The sequence below is a fragment of the Leucoraja erinacea genome, chromosome 2, assembly GCF_028641065.1.
Source record: "Leucoraja erinacea ecotype New England chromosome 2, Leri_hhj_1, whole genome shotgun sequence".
Taxonomy (NCBI): domain Eukaryota; kingdom Metazoa; phylum Chordata; class Chondrichthyes; order Rajiformes; family Rajidae; genus Leucoraja; species Leucoraja erinaceus.
The window spans coordinates 3,655,179-3,680,478 of NC_073378.1; the positions used below are offsets into that span (position 1 = coordinate 3,655,179).

Here is a 25,300-nt window from a genome sequence, read left to right on the forward strand (position 1 = left end):
GCTGGGAAGAAAGCTCGCGGCCACAAAAGTCGCCTTAAACAATGTTCTCTGGAGATGCTGCCTGACTCGCTGATGTTTCAAGTAACGGGAACGTGATTGCTTCTCGTCCTTGCCGCCAGCAGGCAAAGGAGAAACGGTTTCGACCTAACCTTGAAATGACGATAACGGTCCTGGCTGTTGCCGGGGCTATGTTGATGGTGGCGTCAAATCCGACCGAGGGATGCACCTCCTCTGCTCGAGTCACCGGCGTGAGGCCAAAGGGCCCGCGGGCCACCAACAGCCGGCGGCGCGAGGCCAAGGGCCCAGGTTTGCTGAGCGCGAGGGCGACGGCCTGGGATTCCAACGGCCCGCCCGCCCGCCTGCCCGCCGCGTGAGGACAAGTGCGCGGGACAAGTGCCTGCCCGCCGCGTGAGGACAAGAGCGCGGGATTCCAACGGCCCGCCCGCCGCGTGAGGACAAGTGCCCGCCCGCCGTGTGAGGACAAGAGCGCGGGATTCCAACGGCCCGCCCGCCGCGTGAGGACAAGTGCCCGCCCGCCGCGTGAGGACAAGTGCTCGTGAGACCAAGTGCCTGCCCGCCGTGTGACGTCCAGTGCCGCCCGATTCCAACGCCGGCCCGCCCGCCGCGTGAGGACAAGTGCGCGGGACGACCAGTGCGCGGGACAAGTGCCCGCCCGCCGCGTGAGGACAAGTGCGCGGGATTCCAACGGCCGGCCCGCCCGCCCGCCTTGTGAGGGCAAGAGGCCAGGGGGCCGGGATACCAACAGCTCTCGCGTGATACGGACAAAGGGCCCGGGATTCCAACAGGGTTGCCCCGCCCCGCGAGACCAACCGCCAGAGCGCAGCGTTCCAACCGTCGCGTTTGTAACGGAACGGTTTGAATAACGTTCACTCACTTCCATTGTGGTTTCCCCATTGACAGGTATGCACATGGAGTGACTGCAAATGCAGCAAATGTTGCCTGCCCCCAGCACGGAGAAAGGATTTTACAGACCTGAAATAACACTGTCATAGGTTTACATTCCAGATGGTGTTCGCGCATTCCAGGTGTTGTTGCTTGGCTCGGGGTGACCAATGCCAATTGCTTCTTGCTTCTTGGTCCTCCAAAATATTCCAAATGGAAGTTAAACTGGAGGTGGTGGAGGGAGGGCTTAAGCCAGAAAGGGTTTTTGGGAGAATTCAGAAGTTTGGTGACACTCACTAGCAATGTTACAAAATTTTGAGATTTAAAAAATCAAGTCTGCAATTTATCCCATCAGATAAAGCATAACAATAAGTTTAAGACCTACCTTAAATTTAGTTGTATCTGGTTGGGTAACTATGGTAGGGTGAAGACTATTCCAATATAACATGATTTTTATTTAATTTACATGTAGGCAAATGGAAGGGGAAGAACGAATTGCTGTAAACACATCATGTCTGTAGCTGGAATCTCAAATTGGGGGATATAAAATGCCCAAAATGAGCGTCTGCTAATTTGGTTTGGGTTTTGGTGTAGGTTTTTAATCTAAAATGTCAGAGCTGGCCAGCTTTTAACATATCTTCTTGTAAAAACAGATCAAACGGTGAGCGTTAATCACGTCTGTGCTTGGCCTAGATCGGGTTCCATCCCCAGTGAATTCAGAACTTTGGTAACACTCACTTCATTGTTGCCTCCAGGATTGGCCCAAAGATTTCCCCATGCAACCTCTCCAAGTGGTGTCCCAGCTGTCCTGTCCATGCGTGCAGGGCTTTCTCGCCAAATGTTACAACTTGTTTGTGGAATTGTGGAATTACTAGTTTGCACTTTGCTCCTGAAGGCGTGGCATGACCATTTTCAAACCCAGGGTGTTTTTGAAACGGGTGGGATAACAGTTGTTTCTTATCTCAGTGACATCAATGTGTTTCATGATCTTTGATGTATGGATTCAATGGAATTATTCCATTTGACCCTGCAGTTTTGGTGGATGTTAATAACCACAGGGATGGCAGTGGAGGCCGGTTCTCTGGATTCTTTCAAGACAGAACTATATAGGGCTCTTAAAGATAGCGGAGTCAGGGGATATGGGGAGAAGGCAGGAACGGGGTACTGATTGGGGATGATCAGCCATGATCACATTGAATGGCAGTGTTGGCTCGAAGGGCTGAATGGCCTACTCCTGCACCTATTGTCTATTCAGTTGGTATAATTATAAATGTAAGTTAGATGTTCCTTTCATTTACATTCATGAGATTAAAGATTGAAAATCTTTTGTGACAAATGTTGCAGATAACTAGTGAGCCCATGTGTGTGGTCCAGCAAGCAAAATTGACAAAATGATCTGTGTGAAATGTTACCTCAAAATAGGTGTACCAATGTTAGCATCTCACTGAGAAGACTGCAGAAAGTTAATCACCAACCACAATAATGAAAAAGCAACTTAATGTGGGTTCATAAGAACAATCAGAAGGAGGTAGGCTGGAAGCTTAGAAAGCTATTGGAATTACCATACACCTTCGGAATTACCAGATCTAACTGACTTCACACAAGGTCCTAGTAGTAGGAATAAAGACATAGATTATTTTCTAAATGGGGAGGGAATCCAGAAACTGGATGTGCAAAGGGACTTGGGAGTGCGGTGCAGGATTCCCAAATAGTTAATCTGCAAGTCGAATAGGTAGTAAAGAAAGCAAATGCAATGGTAGCATTTATTTTGAGAGGGTTTGTATACAAAAACAGGGATGTAATGCTGAGGCACCATAAGGCGCTGGTCAGGGCCGCATTTGGAGTATTGTGAGCAATTCTGGGCACTATATCTGAAGAAGGATGTGCCAGCTATGGAGAGGGCCCAGAGGAGGTTTACAAGAATTATCCCAGGAAAGAGTAAGTTAACACATGATGAGCGTTTGTCGGCACTGGGCATGTAATCGCTGGAATTTAGAAGAATGAGGGGGGACCTCATTGAAACCTACAGAATAGTGAAATGCTTGGATAGAGTTGATGTGTAGAGGATGTTTCCACTGGTGGGAGAGTCTAGGACTAGAGGTCATAGCCTCAGAATTGATAATGTTATTTTAGGAAGCAGATGAGGAAACATTTCATTAGTCAAAGGGTGGTGAATCTGTGGAATTCTTTGCCACAGAAGGCTGTGGAGTCCAAGTAAGTGGATATATTTAAGGCAGAGATAAATAAATTCTTGATTAGTACGGATGCCAGCGGTTATGGGGAGAAGGCAGGAGAATGGGGTTAGGAGGGAGAGATAGATCAGCCATGATTGAATGGTGGAATAGACTTGACGGGCCGAATGACCTAATTCTGCTCCTATCACATGATCTTTTGATCTTTAGAAAGGAAATGAGGAGTAATTTATTTAGACAGTGTGGTGAATCTGTGGAAATCATTGCAACAGACGGCTGAAGGTCGTCAATGGATATTTTTAAGGCGATAATCGATAGATTCTTGATTAGTAAGGGTGTCCGGGGTTATGGGGGAATGGGGTTAAGAGGGATCAACCACAAATGTATGTCAGAGTAGTACTGATGGGCTGAATGGCCTCATACTGCTTGTATAACTTCTGAACATAATATTTTTAATGTTTGCAGATATATTGTAAAACAAGACATTTGACTTCTCAATGGCGGATTTATTTAAGAAAGTCATCAATCAAGAGCAGATTCTAAAAGATAGAGACCATCAACTTTTCAACTTTATAAAGCAATCGTTTACTACAAAAGCACAAGATGGTTTGTATTTACAAAGGCTGCAAATAAAGATGAAGTCAATGAGAAAATCTACTTCCTCCCAATCTTATAATAGAATTTTGAGCTGCTGCCAACCTCTTTTGTTCTGCTCACTTCTTCAGAATTTTGCATTCAAAAGAATTGGAAAATAATTTTAATGTTGGTAAATAGACACGTGAAGAAGCCGCTTTTGCTTTTCGAATGGGCTTTTCTATGGTTGTGTGAGGCAAACTGCACCGTTTATAAACAATGTTTTTCTGGCTACTGCAAATAGTCCACGACCTTTGGTTGTTTCAGTATTGCTGTTATTTTCAGTACCAAACCATGCTAGGAAATTGGTTTGAAACTAGAAGCACAAAGGGGTAAAATAATCATCCATAGAATAAATAGAACTTGGACATTTCTAATAATGCCCTTTGCCTGCCCAAATGCCAAGAGGTTGGAGAGGGATTTTTTAATGAGATTGTGAAATTTAGCAAAAGTTACTGCAAAATTTTCTTTTACATTTGTGTCATAGATATTAAAAATATATGCATAAAGCAAAGGAGCAGAAATAACATTATTTTTCCTTTAAAAGGTAAGAGCTCTATTGATTTGGAGGATGCAGTGTCATCTGCAGAAACTGCAATGAAGAAGAAATATGAAAGACGGCAGGACATTTTACGCTGTGGCTTCTTTACACCAGTTGCAAAGTAACTATGTATTTATAAGCACTTCCATCAAAATTATGAAACAACATGTTTTTAAAATCAATGTGGAGAGAAGAAAAATGTATTAATGTTTCCATACCAGAAACATATCAGAAAAACTGGTAATTTAAGGACCCTTATAAGGCATTGTGTGCTGAATTTTCATTTTTTTGTGTATAAAATTTGAAATAATCAATGGAATATTGTAGCAAGCCTATCCATAACCTTTCAATTTATACTGTGCTTGGATCATGTTGAGGAATATCTTCTGGCACTGAGAGTAGGGGACGGCATTCTTGCAAGAGGTGGAGAGGGAGGATATGTAGTCCAGATAATTATGGGTTAGTGGGTTTTTAGTAGACATCAGTCCCACAGTTACCTCAACTACACATCCTCCCATCCTGCCTTGCAAGAATGTCATCCCCTACTCTCAATTTCTCTGTCCCCACTGCAATTTCTCACAAGATGAGGCTTTTCAGTCTAGAACATCCAAGATGGCCTCTTTCTTTAGTAAATGTGATTTTCCACATGCAGTTGTGGATTAATAATTTCCACACTCTCTCTTCCTCCCCCCCGCCCCTCCCCGTCTCAAGAATACATTTCCCTGGTCCTTACCTAGCATCCTACCAGCCTTCGCATCCAACACATCATTCTCTGACATTCTGACACCTTCAATGTGATCCCACCGCTAGTCACATTTTCCCATCCCACCCTTTTCCGCTTTTCGTAGCGACCATGCCCTCCACAACTCATTGATTGACCTTTTCCACTCAAATCACCCTCTCCTCAGGTACCACAGGAGATATAACACCTGTCCCTACACCACCTCCCTCACATCCATCCAGGGACCCTCTCAGCTCTTCTAGGTGAAAGATTCACTTGCACCTCCTCTAACTTCATGTACTGTATTTGGTGCTTTCTTTACATTGACGAGATCAAGAGTAGACTAGGTGACCATTTTGTCAAACGCCTGCTGGATCTCCTGATAGCCATCTATTTTATTGCCCTATTCCCATACCGACTTTCTTGATTTAGGCTTCCTCCATTGACAGTGAGGCCACACACAAACTGGATGAACAGCACCTCATATTCCACGAGTAGCTTACAGCCCAATGGTATGAACAATGAATTCTCCAAATTTAAGTAACTAAAACCCTTTTTTAACTCTACCTTTTTTTTTAACCACTCTTCCCTGTGCCACAAACAGGTACGCAATCCGTTTTCCCATTATCCTACTCCACTCCCCCCCTTCATCTACATCCCTTCCTCTGGCTTCACATTTCACTCAACCCTTATCTTACACACTTCATCTTCATTTTCATCTCAAGCCATTGTCCACCCATCCACCAATCACATCCCTCACATCAGCATCCATTTAGCACTTGCCATGGTCTGTCTGGTCTCCACCTCTTTTCCAACTTTCTCTCTCTCCCCTACCCCCACTACAATCATTCTAAAGAAGCATCTGTAGTAAGACATTGAACATACTCCATGTGGTGAAGGCAAGTGTACAAGAGTGGATTGAGTTCTGAAGGATGTAACTGCCAGACAGGATCTGCAGTAAGGAATGAGTGGACCAGCGCAAGCTGTAAGTCTACTCAACTTTGTCCTCACCAGTCTAACTATACGTCTGACCATGACAACAATGCAAAGGTGATCAGTTCACAACCCTTGTGAAAACAAAGTCCCATATTTATACCCAAAACACCCAAATCATATTACCATATTTATATTAAATAACAAAGATTCAGCACAAATGAAGCAACTCACAGCTGGGCATTTTCACAGTAAATTAACATTCAGTAGCAGCAATGCACACCGTCACAATCTGTAAATTAATCGCCAATATATCTCTCACATTGCCATTACAGATAAACATGGGGATAAAACACTGAAAACAGCAGATGGGCATATAATTAAAATTGAAGTGTCAACCAACTGGACTCACAACACAGGATTGCATGTCTTCTAAACAGTATGACCATGAAAGCACATCAATGCCTATACGTTCTAGAAAGACTAAGGATATTTAGCATGTCTCCAACGACTCATACTAATTTCTACAAGTGCACCATCAGGATGCATTACAACTTGATTTGGCAACTTCTCAGCCCAAGAAGGCAAGAGATAGCAGCAAGTAGTGGACGCAGCCCAGTCCATCCAGCAAATTTGCTTTACCTATCCCCTCCCCTCCACCCCTGTTATTCTCTCCTTTTCACTCTCCCATTAGGCAGAAGCCACAAATGTTTGAAAGGACGTAGAACCTGCTCACACATGACTGTGCTGCCAGATTCAGGGAAAATAAAATCATAAAATTCGCGGACGACACTACAGTGGTGGGACTCATCAGTGGAGATGACGAAACAATGTACAGGGAGGAAGTAGAACAACTGGTGGACTGGTGCGGCAAAAATAACCTAGAATTGAATGTCGACAAAACTAAGGAGATGGTTGTCGACTTCAGGAGGGCGCAGCCAAAGCATACACCGCTCAACATTAGTGGCACTGCAGTGGAGAGAGTGGAGAGCATAAAGTTCCTCGGTGTGCAAATAACGGACAGCCTCACCTGGTCCAGGAACACCACTGGGACCGTCAAACGGGCCCATCAGCGACTGCACGCTGAGGAAACTGGCCTCACTCCCCACCAACATCCTCAGGACTTTCTACAGGGGCACGGTGGAGTCTGTACTCAGTACTGCATAAATACGTGGTACTCCACCTGCAACTGTTCGGACAGGAAGGCTCTGCAGAGGGTAGTGAGGGGAGCAGAGAGGATCAGCGTCTCCCTACCCTCGGTACAAGAACTGTTCCAGAGCCGCTGTCTGAAGAAAGCACAGAGAATTGCCAAGGACAAACTGCACCCCCTCCACGAACACCTGGATCTCCTGCCATCAGGCAAGAGATATCGAAGCATCAAAGCTGCTAAACAGCTTCCTACCACAGGCTGTGAGGCTGCTAAACAGTCACTCTGCACCCACAGTCACTTGACTTGACTCTGCGGCTGGCACGGACACTTTAATACTGGCACTGGCCACTCAAATCAGCGGCCCCGGACATTTTTTATGATTGGTTTATTGAATTTTAACTGTTTTTTTTGTTTTTTTTACCTGCTTTTAACTATTTATACTGTTCCATCAGGGACTGGATTGTTTTTAGTGTTATTATGTGTGAAGTGTTTAAATTTCATGTGCGATGCTCCGCTATTCACTGGGAAACGTCTTTTCATTTTGCACCGTAACAACTGTTGCTTGCAAGATGACAATAAAGGTTGATTGATTGAGTGAAAAATATTGTTTTGCATGCTGTCCCGGCAAATCATACAGGAAATGATTGCAGAAATTAAAGGATATGGATCATGTGCAGGCAGAGGAGATTAGTTTAAGTTGGAATCGTGTTCAGCACAGACACTGTGGGCTGAAGAGCCTGTTTCTGAGCTTGTCAGAGCAATGGAGCACCCGACCCGCGGGGCTGGAGACTGCCAGCGGAGCCCCGGGGCTGGAGAACGCCAGTTGAGCCCCGGGGCTGGAGACCGTCAGCAGACCCGCGGGGCTGAAGACTGCCAGCGGACCCGCGGGGCTGTAGACTGTCAGCAGAGCCGCGGGGCTGGAGAACGCCAGCGGATCCGCGGGGCTGGAGAACGCCAGCGGATCCGCGGGGCTGGAGAAACCCAGCAGAGCCGCGGGGCTGGAGCACCCAGCAGAGCCGCGGGGCTGGAGCACCCAGCAGAGCCGCGGGGCTGGAGCACCCAGCAGAGCCGCGGGGCTGGAGCACCCAGCAGAGCCGCGGGGCTGGTGCACCCAGCAGAGCCGCGGGGCTGGAGAACGCCAGCGGATCCGCGGGGCTGGAGAAACCCAGCAGAGCCGCGGGGCTGGAGCACCCAGCAGAGCCGCGGGGCTGGAGAACGCCAGCGGATCCGCGGGGCTGGAGAAACCCAGCAGAGCCGCGGGGCTGGAGAAACCCAGCAGAGCCGCGGGGCTGGAGCACCCAGCAGAGCCGCGGGGCTGGAGACCGCCACCGGAGCCACGGGGCTGGAGACCACCACCGGAGCCACGGAGACGCGGAGCAACGGAGCAGCAGAACACCAGCGCGCACCAAGCCAGCTCGGCCGACCGGAAGCACCAACAGACGGCGCGCGTACGAAAACACCGCCGGGGACGCTGAGGTGGGTTAAAGGCCAGGTTAGAGCTAGCCCCACACAGGCTAGCGATTCCTAGCCTTTTCCTCGCAAATTGGCAAACAAAATGGACGAAATCCGGCTAAGGATCACCTCCCACAACTGGATTAAAGACTGTAACATCCTGATCTTCACGGAAACCTGGCTCAACATTGATGTTCTTGATAGCGCCATCCAGCTAACGGGGCGTCATTTACTCTGAGCGGGACGACAGACTCCAGTAAGAAGACAACAGACTCCGGTAAGACCAGAGATGGGGGTCTGTGCATTTATGTAAATAAAGCATGGTGCACGGACTCCACCATCATCGAGAGTCACTGCTCAGCTAACCTTGAGTTCCTCTTGGTTAGATGCAGACTGTTCTATCTGCCAACATGTCTCCTTCCCCACTAGAGTAGACAAGACACTGGACAAAGTCTGCACTAACATGGCTGAAGCTTACAAAGCCGTCCCCTTCCCCCACCTTGATCAGTCTGATCACCTCTCATTGTTCCTGCTCCCCAAGTACTCCCCACTCATCAGACGGGTTAAACCAACTGTGAGGACAGTTAAAGTCTGGTCAGAGGAAGCGGACTCCACACTTCAGCAATGTTTTGGAAACACTGACTGGAAGGCGTTTGCAGCCCAGGCCACCCTTGACTCCCACACGGACATTGATTCCTACACATCCTCTGTTCTGGACTTTATAAACTCCAACATCAATAGTGTCACCTCCCTCAAATGGGTGACCATATTCCCGAATCAGAAGCCATGGATGAACAGCGAGGTCAGGCTACTGCTGAAAGCACGGGACACCGCTTTCAGGTCAGGCGATGCTCGAGCCTACAGTTCATCCAGGGCTAACCTGAAGAGGGGCATCAAGAAGGCCAAGCACTGCCATAAGCTCAGGATTGAGGAGCACTTCAACAACAACTCCGACCCCCGACGCATGTGGCAAGGCATTCAGGCCATCACGGACTATAGACCCACCAACACCACCCCCACATCCAGCGACGCCTCCTTCCTCGAGGAGCTTAACCACTTCTATGGCCGCTTTGACGGGCAATCTAGAGACAGCCATCAAGGCTGTGCTGTGCTCCCTGCTGATCACCAACCCCTCACACTCACCCCCTACGACATGTACGTGGCACTGAGTAGGATTAATGCACGTAAGGCTGCTGGCCCTGACGGCATCCTCGGGCGCGTCCTCAGGGCCTGTGCTGCGCAGCTGACAGACGTCTGGACTGACATCTTCAACCTGTCACTTGCCCAAGCAGTTGTCCCCACGTGCCTTAAAACCACCTCCATCGTGCCAGTGCCAAAACACTCCACTGCGGCAAGCCTCAACGACGTCCGCCCAGTTGCACTTACCCCCATCATCACCAAGTGCTTCGAGAGGCTGGTCCTGGCACACCTCAAAGGCTGCCTACCCCCCCCCATGGATCCCTATCAGTTTGCCTACCGCAATAATAGGAGTACGGAGGATGCCATCTCAACGGCACTTCACTCTGCCCTCTCCCACCTCAACAACAGAGACACTTACGTAAGAATGCTGTTCATCGATTACAGCTCAGCATTCAACACCATTATACCATCTAAACTGATCACCAAACTCGGTAACCTAGGCATCGACCCCTCCCTCTGCAACTGGATACTTGACTTTCTAACCAACAGACCCCAGTCTGTTAGGTTAGACAAGCACACCTCTTCAACCCCCTCTTCCACAGGGCTGTGTGCTGAGCCCCCTCCTCTGCTCCCTCTTCACCTACGACTGCACACCTGTACATGGTACTAACACCATCATCAAGTATCTAGATGATACAATGGTGATTGGCCTCATCAGCAACAACGATGAGTCGGCCTATAGGGAGGAGGTCCAGCGCCTAGCAGCATGGTGCGCTGACAACAACCTGGCCCTTAACTCCAAGAAGACCAAGGAGCTCAATCATTGTAGACTTCAGGAAGTCTAGGGGCGGCACGCACATCCGCATCCAAATCAACGGGACGGAGGTGGAACGTGTTTCCAGTTTCAGCTTCCTGGGGGTCAACATCTCCGATGACCTCTCTTGGACCCACAACTCTGATCAAGAAGGCTCACCAGTGTCTCTTCTTCCTGAGGAGACTGAAGAAGGTCCATCTGTCTCCTCAGATCCTGGTGAACTTCTACCGCTGCACCATCGAGAGCATCCTTACCAACTGTATGACAGTATGGTATGGCAATTGCTCTGTCTCTGACTGGAAAGCACTGCAGAGGGTGGTGAAAATTGCCCAACGCATCACCGGTTCCTCTCTCCCCTCCATTGAGTCTGTCCAAAGCAAGCGTTGTCTGCGGAGGGCACTCAGCATCGCCAAGGACTGCTCTCACCCCAACCATGGACTGTTTACCCTCCTACCATCCGGGAGGCGCTACAGGTCTCTCCGCTGCCAGACCAGCAGGTCCAGGAACAGCTTCTTCCCTGCGGCTGTCACACTACTCAACAATGTACCTCGGTGACTGCCAATCACCCCCCCCCCCCCCCCCCCCGGCCACTTCTCCCACAGGAAAAACACTATGTCTGTATACATGTAAAAATATTTATTTATTGAAATCATATTCTATGTCGCTCTTCCAGGGAGATGCTAACTGCATTTCATTGTCTCTGTACTATACACTGACAATGACAATTAAAGTTGAATCTGAATCTGTTTCTGGTCTGTATTGCATGTGTGATTTTCTCCTAGTGATACGAATTATGCCTTGTTTAAATGCTCTCCAATTACCTATGTAAGCAGCTCCCAAACCATTGATTCTACTATAAAAAAAACGCAAACATAACAGGAATAAGGGAATATCATAACATGTTCCTCTTCAAATCATTCTTGACCTCGAAGTATATTATTGTTCCTTCATCATTGCTGGGTGTAAATTCTGGAACTCTCAGCCAACAACATTGTTAAATTATGTTCTTGCGAGATACGGTAGCATTTTAAGAAGACAGTTCACCACCACCACCATCCTAAGAGCAAGTAGAGATGGGCAATAAATGCTTGCTAGCATTATCAACATATTCAATGATGAATTTTATGATGAAAACATCAGCATAAAACATATCTTTAGCTTTTTCTTTGTTACAAGTTCCATTGCGGCAAATAAGTAACCTATCTTTATTTAAAAGGTAATACAATGCTCCTTTTTGAAATAAATAACTATAGGCTCAACTGCACCATAAGATACAATATTTTCTGTTGTTCTGTTTTGCAGGCCCTACCGCAGTTTGGGAACTGTCATTATTGATCATCAAGATCTGTTTACATCATATATTGATTATGAAGAGCAAAAACAATTAAAGGTAAATGTTTTCTGGGAAATGTTCTGGTCATCATCATGTCATATAACCTACCACATAGGAAGAAACTATTCAGTCAAAAGTGCTGCTGTTGACACTTTGAAAATGCAGTCTTATTTGGTTCTACAGCCCTCACCATTTTTGCCATTATCCATAAATTCTTCATACACAAATTACCTGCTGAATTTATTTTAAAAATAATGGAATTAACTTCCACCCTTTTTCAGCTGTATCATAGAAATGTAGAAAATAGGTGCAGGAGTAGGCCATTCTGCCCTTCGAGTCAGCACTGTCATTCAATATGATCATGGCTGATCATTTAAAATCAGTACCACATTCCGGATTTTTCCCCATAAACCTTGGTTCCCTTAGCCCCAAGAGCTATATCTAACTCTCTCTTGAAAACACCCAGTGAATTGGCTTCCACTGCCTTCTGTGGCAGAATTCCACAGATTCGCAACCCTCTGGGTGAAAACGCTTTTCCTCATTTCAGTCCTAAATGGCCTACCCGTTATTCTTAAACTGACCACTAGTTCTGGACTCCCCCCAACATCAGGAAATGTTTTCCTGCATCTACCCTGTCCAATCCTCTAAGAATGTTATATCAATTCCAACACCTAAATGAAAGGAAATTCTCCCCATTTTCCTTAACATTCTTTGTCAATGACAATGTCAGTCACAGTGAGTTTCATGACCTCTGATGCAAAGTTTAGATTTGGAAGGGTCAGTAGCACAAAAATAAGGATTAAGGGAAATAAATCATTGGTTGGGCCTCAATTGAACATTTTTGAAGAAATGTCTGCACATGGCATGGAATAAATAAAGGATCTAGATGGGGTCAAGAGAAGATTTGCCAGAATGCTCTACTTGTGAAAGGTTTTAGTAATGAGAAGTGGTTAAAAAAGAGCAGTTACAATTAAAAGATTGAGGTGATTCATTTGTGGTTTTGAAATTAATGCAAGGTTTCGATTGGGCTGTGGGCTAAATGCAGGCAAATAGGACTGGCCCAGTATGCCAACTTGGTCGGTATGGACAAGGAGGGGGCCAAAGGGCCTGTTTCTGTGCTGTGTAGTTCTGTGACAATCACTTTTTAACAGAGTGGGAGAGAAAAATATTCTATCAAATTTGTGATTTATTCCTTGTAATCTCACATTTAAATTTAATTAATTCACATTTAATTAGTTGGCTAATATCTAGCCTTCTCTTTGTCCTTGTCCCACATTTCCCATGCATTTTCGACTCTTCACAAATGCTACTGAGATAGACCATTAGACATAAGACATAGGAGCAGATTTAGGCCCATCGAATCTCCGCAGTTGTGAAAAGAACTATTTGCTGACATCATTTTGTAAACTCGCATAAACTCAAAATTAAATCAAAAAGTCTCCAACTGGACTATTCTTCCACTGATAGAAAATAATATGATCACCAGAAAGCACCTCCACATATAAATGTTAAAGGATAAGAAGAAATATACACGTTTATCAGCTTAGTGTAAATATTCCTACAATAGGTATATTTCTCATTGCTCATTCAAAGAATTTAAGAAGCAAACTTAATTTGGTGATTAAAACATGAATGCTAAGGACTCACTGCATTTAATCCCAATGCTAGATTTCACCCCCCACTGCTGGAACTATCGTTACCTGCCCCTTGCCCTCACGAGTAGAGGATTGTGACTTTCTGGAGAAAGGCTTGGGAAGTCTTGGATTTAGAGAGTAATGGTGGATGGTTGTTTGTCAGGTTGGAAGCCAGTGACTAGTGGGGTGCCACAGGGATCTGTGTTGGGTCCACTGTTGTTTGTCATGTACATCAATTAACTGGATGATGGTGTGGTAAATTGGATTAGTAAGTATGCAGATGATACTAAGATAGGTGGGGTTGTGGATAATGAAGTAGATTTTCAAAGTCTACAGAGAGATTTATGCCAGTTGGAAGAGTGGGCTGAAAGATGGCAGATGGAGTTTAATGCTGATAAGTGTGAGGTGCAGGACAAATCAAAATAGGACGTACATGGTAAATGGTAGGGAATTGAAGAATGCAGGTGAACAGAGGGATCTGGGAATAACTGTGCACAGTTCCCTGAAAGTGGAATCTCATGTTGATAGGGTGGTAAAGAAAGCTTTTGGTGTGCTGGCCTTTATAAATCAGAGCATTGAGTATAGAAGTTGGGATGTAATGTTAAAATTGTACAAGGCATTGGTGAGGCCAATTCTGGAGTATGGTGTACAATTTTGGTCGCCTAATTATAGGAAGGATGTCAACAAAATAGAGAGAGTACAGAGGAGATTTACTAGAATGTTGCCTGGGTTTCAGCAACTAAGTTACAGAGAAAGGTTGAACAAGTTAGGGCTTTATTCTTTGGAGCGCAGAAGGTTAAGGGGGGACTTGATAGAGGCTTTTAAAATGATGAGAGGGATAGACAGAGTTGACATGGATAAGCTTTTCCCACTGAGAGTAGGGAAGATGCAAACAAGGGGACATGACTTGAGAATTAAGGGACAGAAGTTTAGGGGTAACATGAGGGGGAACTTCTTTACTCAGAGAGTGGTGGCTGTGTGGAATGAGCTTCCAGTGAAGGTGGTGGAGACAGGTTCGTTTTTATCATTTAACAATAAATTGGATAATTATATGGACGGGAAAGGATTGGAGGGTTGTGGTCTGAGCACAGGTATATGGGACTAGGGGAGAATATGTGTTCGGCACGGACTAGAAGGGTCGAGATGGCCTGTTTTCGTGCTGTAATTGTTATATGGTTATAACACATGATGAATGAGGTGCAGAGGCAAGTGATTCTTGAAATGATTCCTTTAAACTTTGTTCAATAATGAAGTAACACTGGTCAAAAGCTTACAGCCTAGTAATGCACCATGAACGTAGATAGATGTAGTGCTGCAAAGTTTAAAAACCTTTGATGTGATTTGGTAATTGATTGGCACCGATACTTGCTAGCTGCAAAACCATTTACTTAGCAGGTTAAAAGAGACAATGCCTGTCATTATGACCATTATTAGTTGAGGCCAGTTCATTGGCTATATTTAAGAGGGAGTTAGATGTGGCCCTTGTGGCTAAGGGGATCAGGGGGTATGGAGAGAAGGCAGGTACGGGATACTGAGTTGGATGATCAGCCATGATCATATTGAATGGCGGTGCAGGCTCGAAGGGCCGAATGGCCTACTCCTGCACCTAATTTCTATGTTTCTATGTTTCTACTGTACATAACTGCCAGTGACAGCATAGAGGTCATTGAAGATGAGGGCATATGGTAAAATCTGATCTGTCCACTTATCACACAATTTCTGATTTACAAAATCAGAATGCATTTTAAACATGCATCTCTTACTTGCTGTTGCAGGTTTTCATTTTTTCTTTTTTCTTTTGTGCTTTTTTTCTGCAAGATTGTTAAGAATTCCCACATCTATCGCCCAGCTTTTAAGTAAAAATTTAGCATTAGGTAAAGCCAACGGGCACTCTGCATTGTGTAGTTATGATGTAGGACCTGCAGTGGGTGAGCATAAATGATTAGTGGCTAGACTAGGCAGTAAGAGTTTGGATACTAGCACCGTGGAGGGGGAGGTCGCACATGAACTCTGCCTATTAAAATTCAGTTGAGGCTGTCAATGAGAGAGATCGTAGATGGGGGTTTACAGGAAAAGAGAAAGGTGCTTGAGGTTTTGGTATGTCTGATGACAGGCATTATGAAATGTCAAAGATCATTGTGCAGTCTAGTGCATCCTTGCACGGAGTCTCAAATCTATGCCAGTTTAATTTCACTGAATTCTCTTGCAATGTTCAATGGACATCTCTCTGAAACTGGACATTCAACTTCCACATCAACAGAACACAATCGGTATGAATTGGCAACAACATCTCCTGCTCAATAACCATCAGCACAGGGGCATCTCAAGGCTGTGTGCTCAGTCCCCAGCTCTGCTCATTCTACAGCCGCCAGTCTGCTGCCGGACACTGTTCCAACTCCATCTTTAAATTAATCGACGACACCACTGTTGTTGGATAAATAACGAGCAATGATGAGTCAGAATATAGGAAGGAGATCCATCGGCCGATTGGATAATGCTAGAACAGCCTTTTTCTCAGTGTCAGTAAATCCAAGCAGCTAATTGTTGATGTTAGAAGAGCCACAAACCTGTCTTTATCGAGTTCCGAGGTGTGCTTTTCTCTGAAGATCTGTCCTGGACCCAGCATATTGATGAAATCATAAAGAAAGGCCAGCAACAGTTCCCCATCCTTAAAAGATTTGGGGAGACTCGGTATATCAACAAATGCTCACTTGAACCTCTACAGGTGTGTGGTAGAGGGCATAATGACTGGTTGCATCACGGCCTGGTTTTGCAATTCAAACTCCCAAGAATGTAGGAGATTGCAAAAGGTGGTGCAGACTGCCATGGCCATCACCGATATTGACCTCCCCACCATTGAAGGGAGCAGTAGGAGACGCTGCCTCAAACAGGCAGCCAGCATCATCAAGGAACCACTCCACCCTGGCGATGCTCTCATTTCATTTCTGCCATCGGGAAGAAGGTATAGCAGTCTGAAAACTGTGATGTCCATGTTCAGGAACAGGTTCTTCCTAATAATCATCAGGCTATTGAACGCTACAAACTCCAACTAAGCTTGAAACTACGAACTGTTTTGGTTACACAATGGACTTTGGGGTTTATTTTATTTTGTGCATGATATTTATTTATTTATTTAACTTTTTTTTTTGTTCGCTTGTTATGTTATCTATTGAGTACTGTGTTTACAGACCCATTGTGCTGCTGCAAGTAAGAATTTAATTATTCTGTTTTGGAACATATGACAAGTATACACTCTTGAGAACAATAGTGCAGCCCAGTCTTATGTCAGGCAAGCTCAGACTGGTGTTATTACGATTCTGGATATCATTGTTTTAAAGGGTCTTTGATGATGATTATTGGGATTACCAATGTCCAGTGGAGCATGATTTGACTTAAGTAACACGTTCCCTTCTTATCTTGAATTTATGTCCTCAAGTTTAGATTCCCCTACCGTGGCAATTTATTTTTACTACTGTCTTACATAGAAACATAGAAAATAGGTGCAGGAGTAGGCCATTCGGCCCTTCGAGCGATCACTGCCATTCAATATGATCATGACTGATCATCCAGAATCAGTACCCCATTCCTGCTTTTTCCCCATATCCCTTGATTCCTTTAGCCCTAAGAGCTATATCTAACTCTCACTTGAATATATCCAGTGAATTCGCCTCCACTGCCTTCTGTGGCAGAGAATTCCACAGATTCACAAGTCTCTGGGTGAAAACATTTTTCCTCATCTCAGTCCTAAATGGTCTACTGCTTATTCTTAAACTGTGACCCCTGGTTCTGGACGTCCCCAACATTTTTCCTGCATCTAGCCTGCCCAATCCCTCAAGAATGTTATATGTTTCTATAAGATATCCTCTCATCCTTCCTAATTCCAGTGAATATAAGCCCAGTCGATCCATTCTTTCATCATATGTCAGTCCCGCCATCCCGGGAATTTATCGGATGAACCTACGATACACTCCCTCAATAGGAAGAATGTCCTTCAAATTAGGAGACCAAAACCGCACACAATTCTCCAGGTGTGGTCTCACCAGGGGCCTGTACAACGGCAGTAAGACCTCCTTGCTCCTATACTCAAACGTTCTAGCTATGAAAGCCAACATGCCATTTGCTTTCTTCACTTTCAGTGACTGATGTACAAGCACACCCAGGTCTTGTTGCACCTCCCCTTTTCCTATCTTACACCTTTCAGATAATATTCTGCCTTCTTCATGCTTGCAAAGTGGATAACCTCACATTTATCCATTATACTGCATCTGCCCAATCACCCAACCTATCCAAGTCACCCTGCAGTCTCATACCATCCTCCTCGAAGCTCACACTGCCACCCGGCTTTATGTCATCCGCAAACCTGGAGATGATACATTTAATTCCTTCGTCTAAATCGTTAATATATATTGTAAACTAGACCAAGTGCAGACCCGTTGGGTCTGTTCCCCCAACGTGCGGTTGTGGGGGGGAGGCGGTATGCAGCGTCACACACACTAACTATCCCACCCCCCCCCACCCCCACTCACGCTAATTACCCCCCTTGATATTAAATTAATATTATTAATTTGCTCCTTTGACCCCATAACCACCCTATCTACTGATGCATAGCCCCCAACTTGCAGTCACAGAGAGAGGGGAAGGGGGGGGTAGATAGAGAGTGAGGGCAGAGAGAGAAGAGGCAGAGTCAGGGAGAGAGAGAGACACCGAGAGAGGGGGCAAGAGGGATAGGGTTGTGGGGAGGAGGAGAGAGAGGGAGGGTGGGTGAGGGGGGAAAGGGGGGGGGGGAGGAGGGGAGAGAGAGAGAGAGGGTGAGAGTGAAGGGGAGAGAGAGGGCGTGCTGAGAGGGGGGTGAGGGAGAGCAGGGACGGTGAGGGGGGAGGGGAGGAGGGGAGAAAAAGAGGGGAGAGAGAGAGAGGAGCAGAGGGAGAGGGGAGGAGGGGAGGGGGGGGAGAGGGAGGGGGGGAGGGAGAGAGAGGGAAGGGGAGAAAGGGGAGGGGAGAAGATGGAGAGGAGAGGAGAGGGGGGGGGGGGAGAGAGGGGGGGGGGGGGAGAGGGAGAGGGGGGGAGAGAGGGAGAGAGAGAGAGAGAGTGCCTTTTTTTACTTCAACCCAAACCCAAACAACCATTTGCAGGCAGTGCTTTTTTACTTCCAACTAACCATATATTCATTTTCAAACTACATTATGGGTACTCACAGCTGTGGAGAAATTTGTTCAGTGTCATTCAGAGCTCTGATTGAGGCACACCACTTGCAGAGACTGATTGAGGCACACCACTTGCAGAGACTGAGGCACACCACTTCCTGGTTTTATAGTCCCTCCATCTCCCTCCAGCAGGGGCCGCAGAGAGAATGGGGAATTTTGTAAAAGCATTAATATCTCTGTCATATTTCATCGATGGGAAAAATCCTCAGCACACATGCGGCGGAGGGGGGCTCTGAGCAAGGTGGCCAAAAATGACGGCCGTAGGTGGCGGCGTTCTCTCGGAAATCGCAGCACAGATCGCCAAAACCGGTCAAGAACAGAGTTTTAGTAATATATATATAAGATAACTGGGGTCCCAGCACCCCACTAGGCACTGCCTGCCATTCTGAAAAGGACCTGTTAATTCCTACTCTTTGCTTCCTCTCTGCCAACCAGTTCTCCATCCATGTCAATAACCTCCCTCCAATACCATGTGCTCTAATGTTGCCCACTAATCTCCTGTATGGGACCTTGTCAAAGCTTTATGAAAGTTCAGATACACCACATCCACTGTGTCTTCCTTATCCATTCTACTTGTTACATCCTCAAAAAAAATGTAAATCCTTGATTTTAATTTTTAAATCCTTTTTTAAAATGTTCTTACCAGTTTTTATCCTGTTTCAAACCAATTGCTCTTTTTCACATTATAAAACTCTTCCTTCAATTCAATACAATATGATACAATATAATTTGTACCATCCATGCATAAGAATAAAAATGGTTTTAGGTTGTAAAGGTCTGGAAGGTCAAATATTACTATATTATTATAATATCAATAATTATAATATTGTCACATGCACATTATTCACACACACACACACACACACACACACACACACACACACACACACACACGCACGCACACACACACACACACACGGAAGGTGGGGGCCAAGTACAGCGGAGGAGCGCTGTCTGCGTGATGAAGAGGAAGGTCAACGGCTGCCATAGAGCATGGTAAGTCCTTTAGAGAGCTCAGGAGGGAGGGATAGAAGGACAGAGAAGGGGAGAGAGAAGGGGGGAGAAGGAGTGGAGACAGTTTTAAGATGTTTAATAAAGTTAGCGGGCATTTTACCTTTCGGCGGATCTTCTAGGTCCTGAAAACCAAAGATCCTACAGGATCTTTGCTGAAAACTCCAATGAGCCAATCAAAATGGCCGGTCAGTGAAGGAGGCAACCTATTTTTAGTCGAGGCCGGGTTTTTTTTTTTTTTAAATAATCGCAGGAACATAGAAGAAGCCGCGACTCCGCGGAAACCACTTTAAACCATTAGGGAGAGTGACCAAAACCTCCGGGAACCTCCAGGAACCTCACGGAAACCTTGGGTGGGGGGCAAGGTCACCAGAGGTTTCCGTTCAGGTTTCCTAAGTGAGGCGGGCATGAGGAGCACCTGCTGGAATCTTTAACCTACTTACACATCCCCAGGTTTGGTTTTGTTTTAGATTAAGCAATTCTACTTTCAAGGAACTTCATATGCATGAAGTAAATAGTTTCTAAGTACTTATTTAAAATACCGCAGAGCTTGGGATCCAAGAACGCCAGAGTTGGAGCTCCAACCAGCCTGAGGACTTTGGGAGCCGCGGTCTCCGGGGAGGAAGCGGCCGCTCCAGACATTCCAAGCCGCTGAGGCGTGTTCACCCGAAGCCGGAGTTCCATCTTCCCGGCAAGAGGGCCTATAACATCGGGCCGCATTGTGGCGACTGGCTGCGGAGGCCTCAAATAGCCCCCAACCTTGGGTGGACTAGGAGGAGGAGGAGGACTGGACTTTTTGGTGCCTTCCCTCACAGTGGAAAGTATTGATTCTGCTGTTGGGAGGAATTGGGGGTTGAATCCTATAGTGTATTGTGTCTTTTTTTTATTTTTTATTTTATATGGATGTATGGTAATCTAAATTTTTTCTCTGTAAAGCACTTTGGCTTCAACGTGATTTGATTTAAAAGTGCTATATAAATAAACATTACTTACTTAATTTTGTTTTCTTGGCTCAAAAGATCCACATACACCCTTGGTCAAGTTCACAAATTGAAACATAGCTTGCAAATCTCTTTGAGGCTTGTTTGCAATTGCCAATCTGGTTAATTCCAATATTTCCCTTCCTGTTTGCGTACATCCTTGAATAGAACCACTGAGAATGATGACTCACAACATGCAGTACTCTGATGCAATTCCATGGCCGTAAAGTACATGGGACCATGTAACTATGTTATAAAAGTTCCTAATATTACAATTTATTTCTCATTTGTGTTTCAGAAACTCATGGAAAAAAAGGAGGAAGAGAAATCAATACAAAAGATTTTTAATGGAAAAGCAGAACCGGTAAGATGCTGGAGCATGTAAACCTGCGAAAATTTACTATTTTGAAACTTACTATGCCAAAGGTCATGTATAGAAAGGATTCCTATCCAATAGGCAGCTTCCGTTTCCTTTATGTTTGAACCATTTCAAACACAGGCAACTTGAAATTCCCCAAAACTGTGAGGTAAACTCCACGGTTACACAAGAAAATGCTAAAATTAATTGTAGCATGTTGTTTGTGGGAAAGGGAACATCTAGAAAATAGGATGCTTCTAAAAGTGCGATGATAAGAGTTATAGAAACATAGAAAATAGGTGCAGGAGGAGACCATTCGGCCCTTTGAGCCAGCACCACCATTCATTGTGATCATGGCTGATCGTCATAGCATTCATAGCAAAAGGATTTGAGTAGTATTCTTAGCAAAAGGATTTGAGTATAGGAGCAGGGAGGTTCTACTGCATTTGTACAGGGTCTCTTGGTGAGACCACACCTGGAGTATTGCGTACAGTTTTGGTCTCCTAATCTGAGGAAAGACATTCTTGCCATAGAGGGAGTACAGAGAAGGCTCACCAGACTGATTCCTGGGATGTCAGGACTTTCACATGAAGAAAGACTAGATAGACTCGGCTTGTACTCGCTAGAATTTAGAAGATTGAGGGGGGATCTTATAGAAACTTATTAAATTCTTAAGGGGTTGGACAGGCTAGATGCAGGAAGATTGTTCCCGATGTTGGGGAAGTCCAGAACAAGGGGTCACAGTTTAAGGATAAGGGGAAAATCTTTTAGGACCAAGATGAGAAAAACATTTTTCACACAGAGAGTGGTGAATCTCTGGAATTCTCTGCCACAGAAGGTAGTTGAGGCCAGTTCATTGGCTATATTTAAGAGGGAGTTAGATGTGGCCCTTGTGGCTAAAGGGATCAGGGGGTATGGAGAGAAGGCAGGTACAGGATACCGAGTTGGATGATCAGCCATGATCATATTGAATGGCGGTGCAAGGCTCGAAGGGCCGAATGGCCTACTCCTGCACCTAATTTCTATGTTTCTATGTCCCCAATCAACTACCCGTGCCTGCTGTCTCCCCATATCCCTTGATTCCACTAGCCCCTAGAGCTCTATCAGAGGGGGGGGGGACAGAGAGGAGGGGGGGACCGGGGCAGAGAGGGAGGGGGCACAGAGGAAGTGTGGGTAGAGAGGGAGGGGGAAGAAGGGGGTAGAGAGGCGGGAGGGGGTCGAGAGGGAGGGGGAGGGAGGGAGCTGGAGGGGGGAGGGGGAGGGTGGAGGGGGAGGGTAGAGAGAGAGGGAAGGGGAGGGTAGGGAGGGGGAGAGGGTAGAGAAGGAGGGGGTAGAGAGGGAGGGGGATGAGGTGGGGAGAGGGAGGGGAGTACAGAGGGAGGGGAGAGAGAGAGAGGGGCAGAGAGGGAGGGGGTAGAGACCCCACCCCATCTCATTTCCCTCATCCTCCTCTCCTCCTATTCCCTGCCGAAGCACCTACCCAGGTCGTAGAGCAGCGCCAGGGCCCGGAACTCGGCCTGGTTCTCGTACTCAGCCCGACCCTGGCTGTAGACTTCAGCCGTCAGCTCGGCCGCCGCATGGTCTCTAGTCCAAGCCCCGACTTAATCTCCGGACTCGTCCCTGACCCCGGCTCGTCCCTGACCCCGGCTCGTTGGCTTATTTTTCGGTGCCGGTCGCGGCCCCATCCCAAGCCCCGAGCTCGGCCCTCACACCATCTGCAGGCTCTACTCCAGCCCAGGCCCAGTCGCCGGGCTCGGCAGGCAGCAGCAACTTCCCCACCAGGCAGCGGGCATGTGTCGACCGGAGTGAAGCCACGGGCGGGCGTTGACCCGTCCCGTTCTGACGTCAGTTGGATATTTTGTGTGTTTTGTGCGCTTGAATGCCCCTCCTGCGCGGAGTGTCCCGTCGTGCCTTGCGAGTTGATTGTGACGTCAGGCGGCATTTTTTTCTTCAAAATAAGAAGGTTGAAAACTTTAATATTTTGGAGCTGTTTTTAAAAACGTTAGTAACTTGTTAAATATAGCTTGAAATGCGATGGGAAGATATGTATCTGGTCGGCAGAGAAAATGTGAGTAGCATGTGTGAAAATGGGAAAGTGGCCAAGCCTTTGGACGAAGATACAAATTAAGGAGAAGAGTTTTAATATAATTGATATTAAGGGAAAGAGGGTAACTAGAGAGGGAAAAAGAAACATTAGAAACAAAAATGGTAATCTCTGTGTGGAGTCGCAGGGAATGGGCAAGGTTGTCAAAGAGTATTTCTCTTCATTTTTTACATGAAGACTTGGGGAACTTGGAACAGTTAATGGAGATGTCCTGAGGACATATTGCAGTGAGGAGGTGCTGAATATCATAAGCCATATGAAGGTAGATACATTTCCAGGGCCTGAACAGATATATCCAAGGACACTGTGGGAGGCTAGTGCAGAAATTGCAGGAACCCTGGTTGAGATATATAAATCATTAGACATGGGTGAGGTGCCAGGAGACTGTTTTGTCTTTATTTAAGAAGGGCCACAAGAAAAAGTTTGGGAACTATAGATCAGTGAGCCTAACATCTGTGGTAGGCAAGTTACTGCAGATGATTCTAAGGGATATGATATTGATGCATTTTGATAGACGGGCAAATTACAGATAGTTAGCATGGTTTTATACCAGGGAGATTGTCATCAATCTGATTGATGTGTTTTGAAGAAGTACCCACAAAGCCGTAGTTATCAATATGGACCTCTACAAGGCTTTTGGTAAGGTTCCACTTAGCATGCTGCTCTTGAAGGTTAGATTGTATGGGATCCAGGGTAGTAGCCAACTGGATAGAGAATTTACTTCATGGTAGGAGGGATAAGGTAATGGTGCGAGATTGCTTGTCAGACTAGAGGCCTGGGACTAGTGGTGTGCTTCGGGGATTGGTGCTGGGCCCATTGCTGTTTGTGGTTTATATCAACGATTTGAATTAAAATGTCTTAAGACATCATTAGTAAGTTTGGAGATAACACTGAATTGGGTGGTGTCGTAGGTAACAAAGATGGTTATCAACATTTACAACAGGATTCTGATCTGACGTGCATGTGGCAGAGGAATGGTTAATAGATTTTAATGGAGAAAGTGTGAGCTGCTGCCTTTTGGGAAGTCAAATCAGGGCAGGGCCTTTACATTGAATAGGAGAGCCTGCAGAGTGTTGTAGAGCAGAGGGATCTTGGAGTGCAGGTGCACAGTTGCCCGGAAGTAGCATCACAGGTAGATAGGGTGGTCGTGAAGGCTTTCAGTACAAGAACTTCATTAATCAGGATACTGAGTATAGAAGTTGGGATGTTATGTTACATTTGTACAAGATGTTGGTGAAGCTGCATTTGGAGTATTGTGTTCAGTTTTGGTTACCCCGCTAGAGGAAGCATGTCATTGAGCTGGAAAGAGGGCAGGTTTAAGAAGATGTTACCTAGACCTGAGAGCCTGAGCAATAGGGAGAGGTTGGGCAAGCTAGGATTTTATTCCTTGGAGTGCAGGAGGCTAAGGGATTATCTTATAAAGGTGTATAAGATCATGAGGGGAATAAACAGGATGAATGACCTTCGACCCACTGAAAAAAAGTCTGGTTTATCTGGGGCAGAACCGCGCACAACCCTCGCAGCTATGGACCAAAAGACACTATCTATGGTATCATTTACTGGTCTCCACTTTGCAGAAGTGTGTAGAGTTTTGATGTCAGCGAAGTCGCACGGTTGTCTTATGAACGGTATCAGTGGGTCGCCGTGTGGCCATTAATAAGGTTACCACTCAGAAACAATTGCTATTTACGCCATATAGTCATACAATAGAAAATCAGGGTGCAGGTAGGTAGACGCCATTCCGAAACCTGTCGGAGGCACTAGCAACCGCGCCATCAATCAATATGAATCATAGGTCTGATTCATCCAACTCAGCAACGCAGTCATCTAGTCATGTACTGCCCTTCTCCTCTATTACCGCCGATGGATCCGTTTAGCCACATACGGCACACATCTAACAATCCCTTCTTAAATGCAGCCAATACGAACTGGCATCAACGAGCCTTCTGTGGCAGAGTGAATTCCACAGATTCACCCAACGTCTCTGTTGTGAAAAAATTTTGTTCCTCATCATCGTTCCTAAAAGACTTTCTCCTTATCCATCTAAACTGTGGGCACCCTTGTTATCTTGACCTCCAAAACATCGGGAACCATCTTCGCTCGCATCTAGCCTGTCCAACAACCCCATGTAAGAATTTTGTAAGATTCAATAAGAAGCATCCCGTCGTCAATCTTCTAGAGTGCCTGTTCCTATGCG

The 25,300-nt window shown here is 46.0% G+C and overlaps 1 protein-coding gene across 1 annotated transcript in view; it reads left to right on the plus strand.

Moving 5' to 3' along the window:
- The first annotated feature begins 739 nt into the window (after positions 1–739).
- The window catches only part of LOC129716272 (uncharacterized), a 39,664-nt gene continuing 15,103 nt past the window's right edge, over positions 740–25,300 (plus strand). The window contains exons 1-5 of the mRNA XM_055666149.1: positions 740–921; positions 3,561–3,701; positions 4,276–4,390; positions 11,782–11,869; positions 20,940–21,005. Of these exons, the coding sequence (XP_055522124.1) occupies positions 3,593–3,701; positions 4,276–4,390; positions 11,782–11,869; positions 20,940–21,005 (378 nt within the window). The 5' untranslated portion in view covers positions 740–921; positions 3,561–3,592. The remainder of the gene's footprint in view (positions 922–3,560; positions 3,702–4,275; positions 4,391–11,781; positions 11,870–20,939; positions 21,006–25,300) is intronic.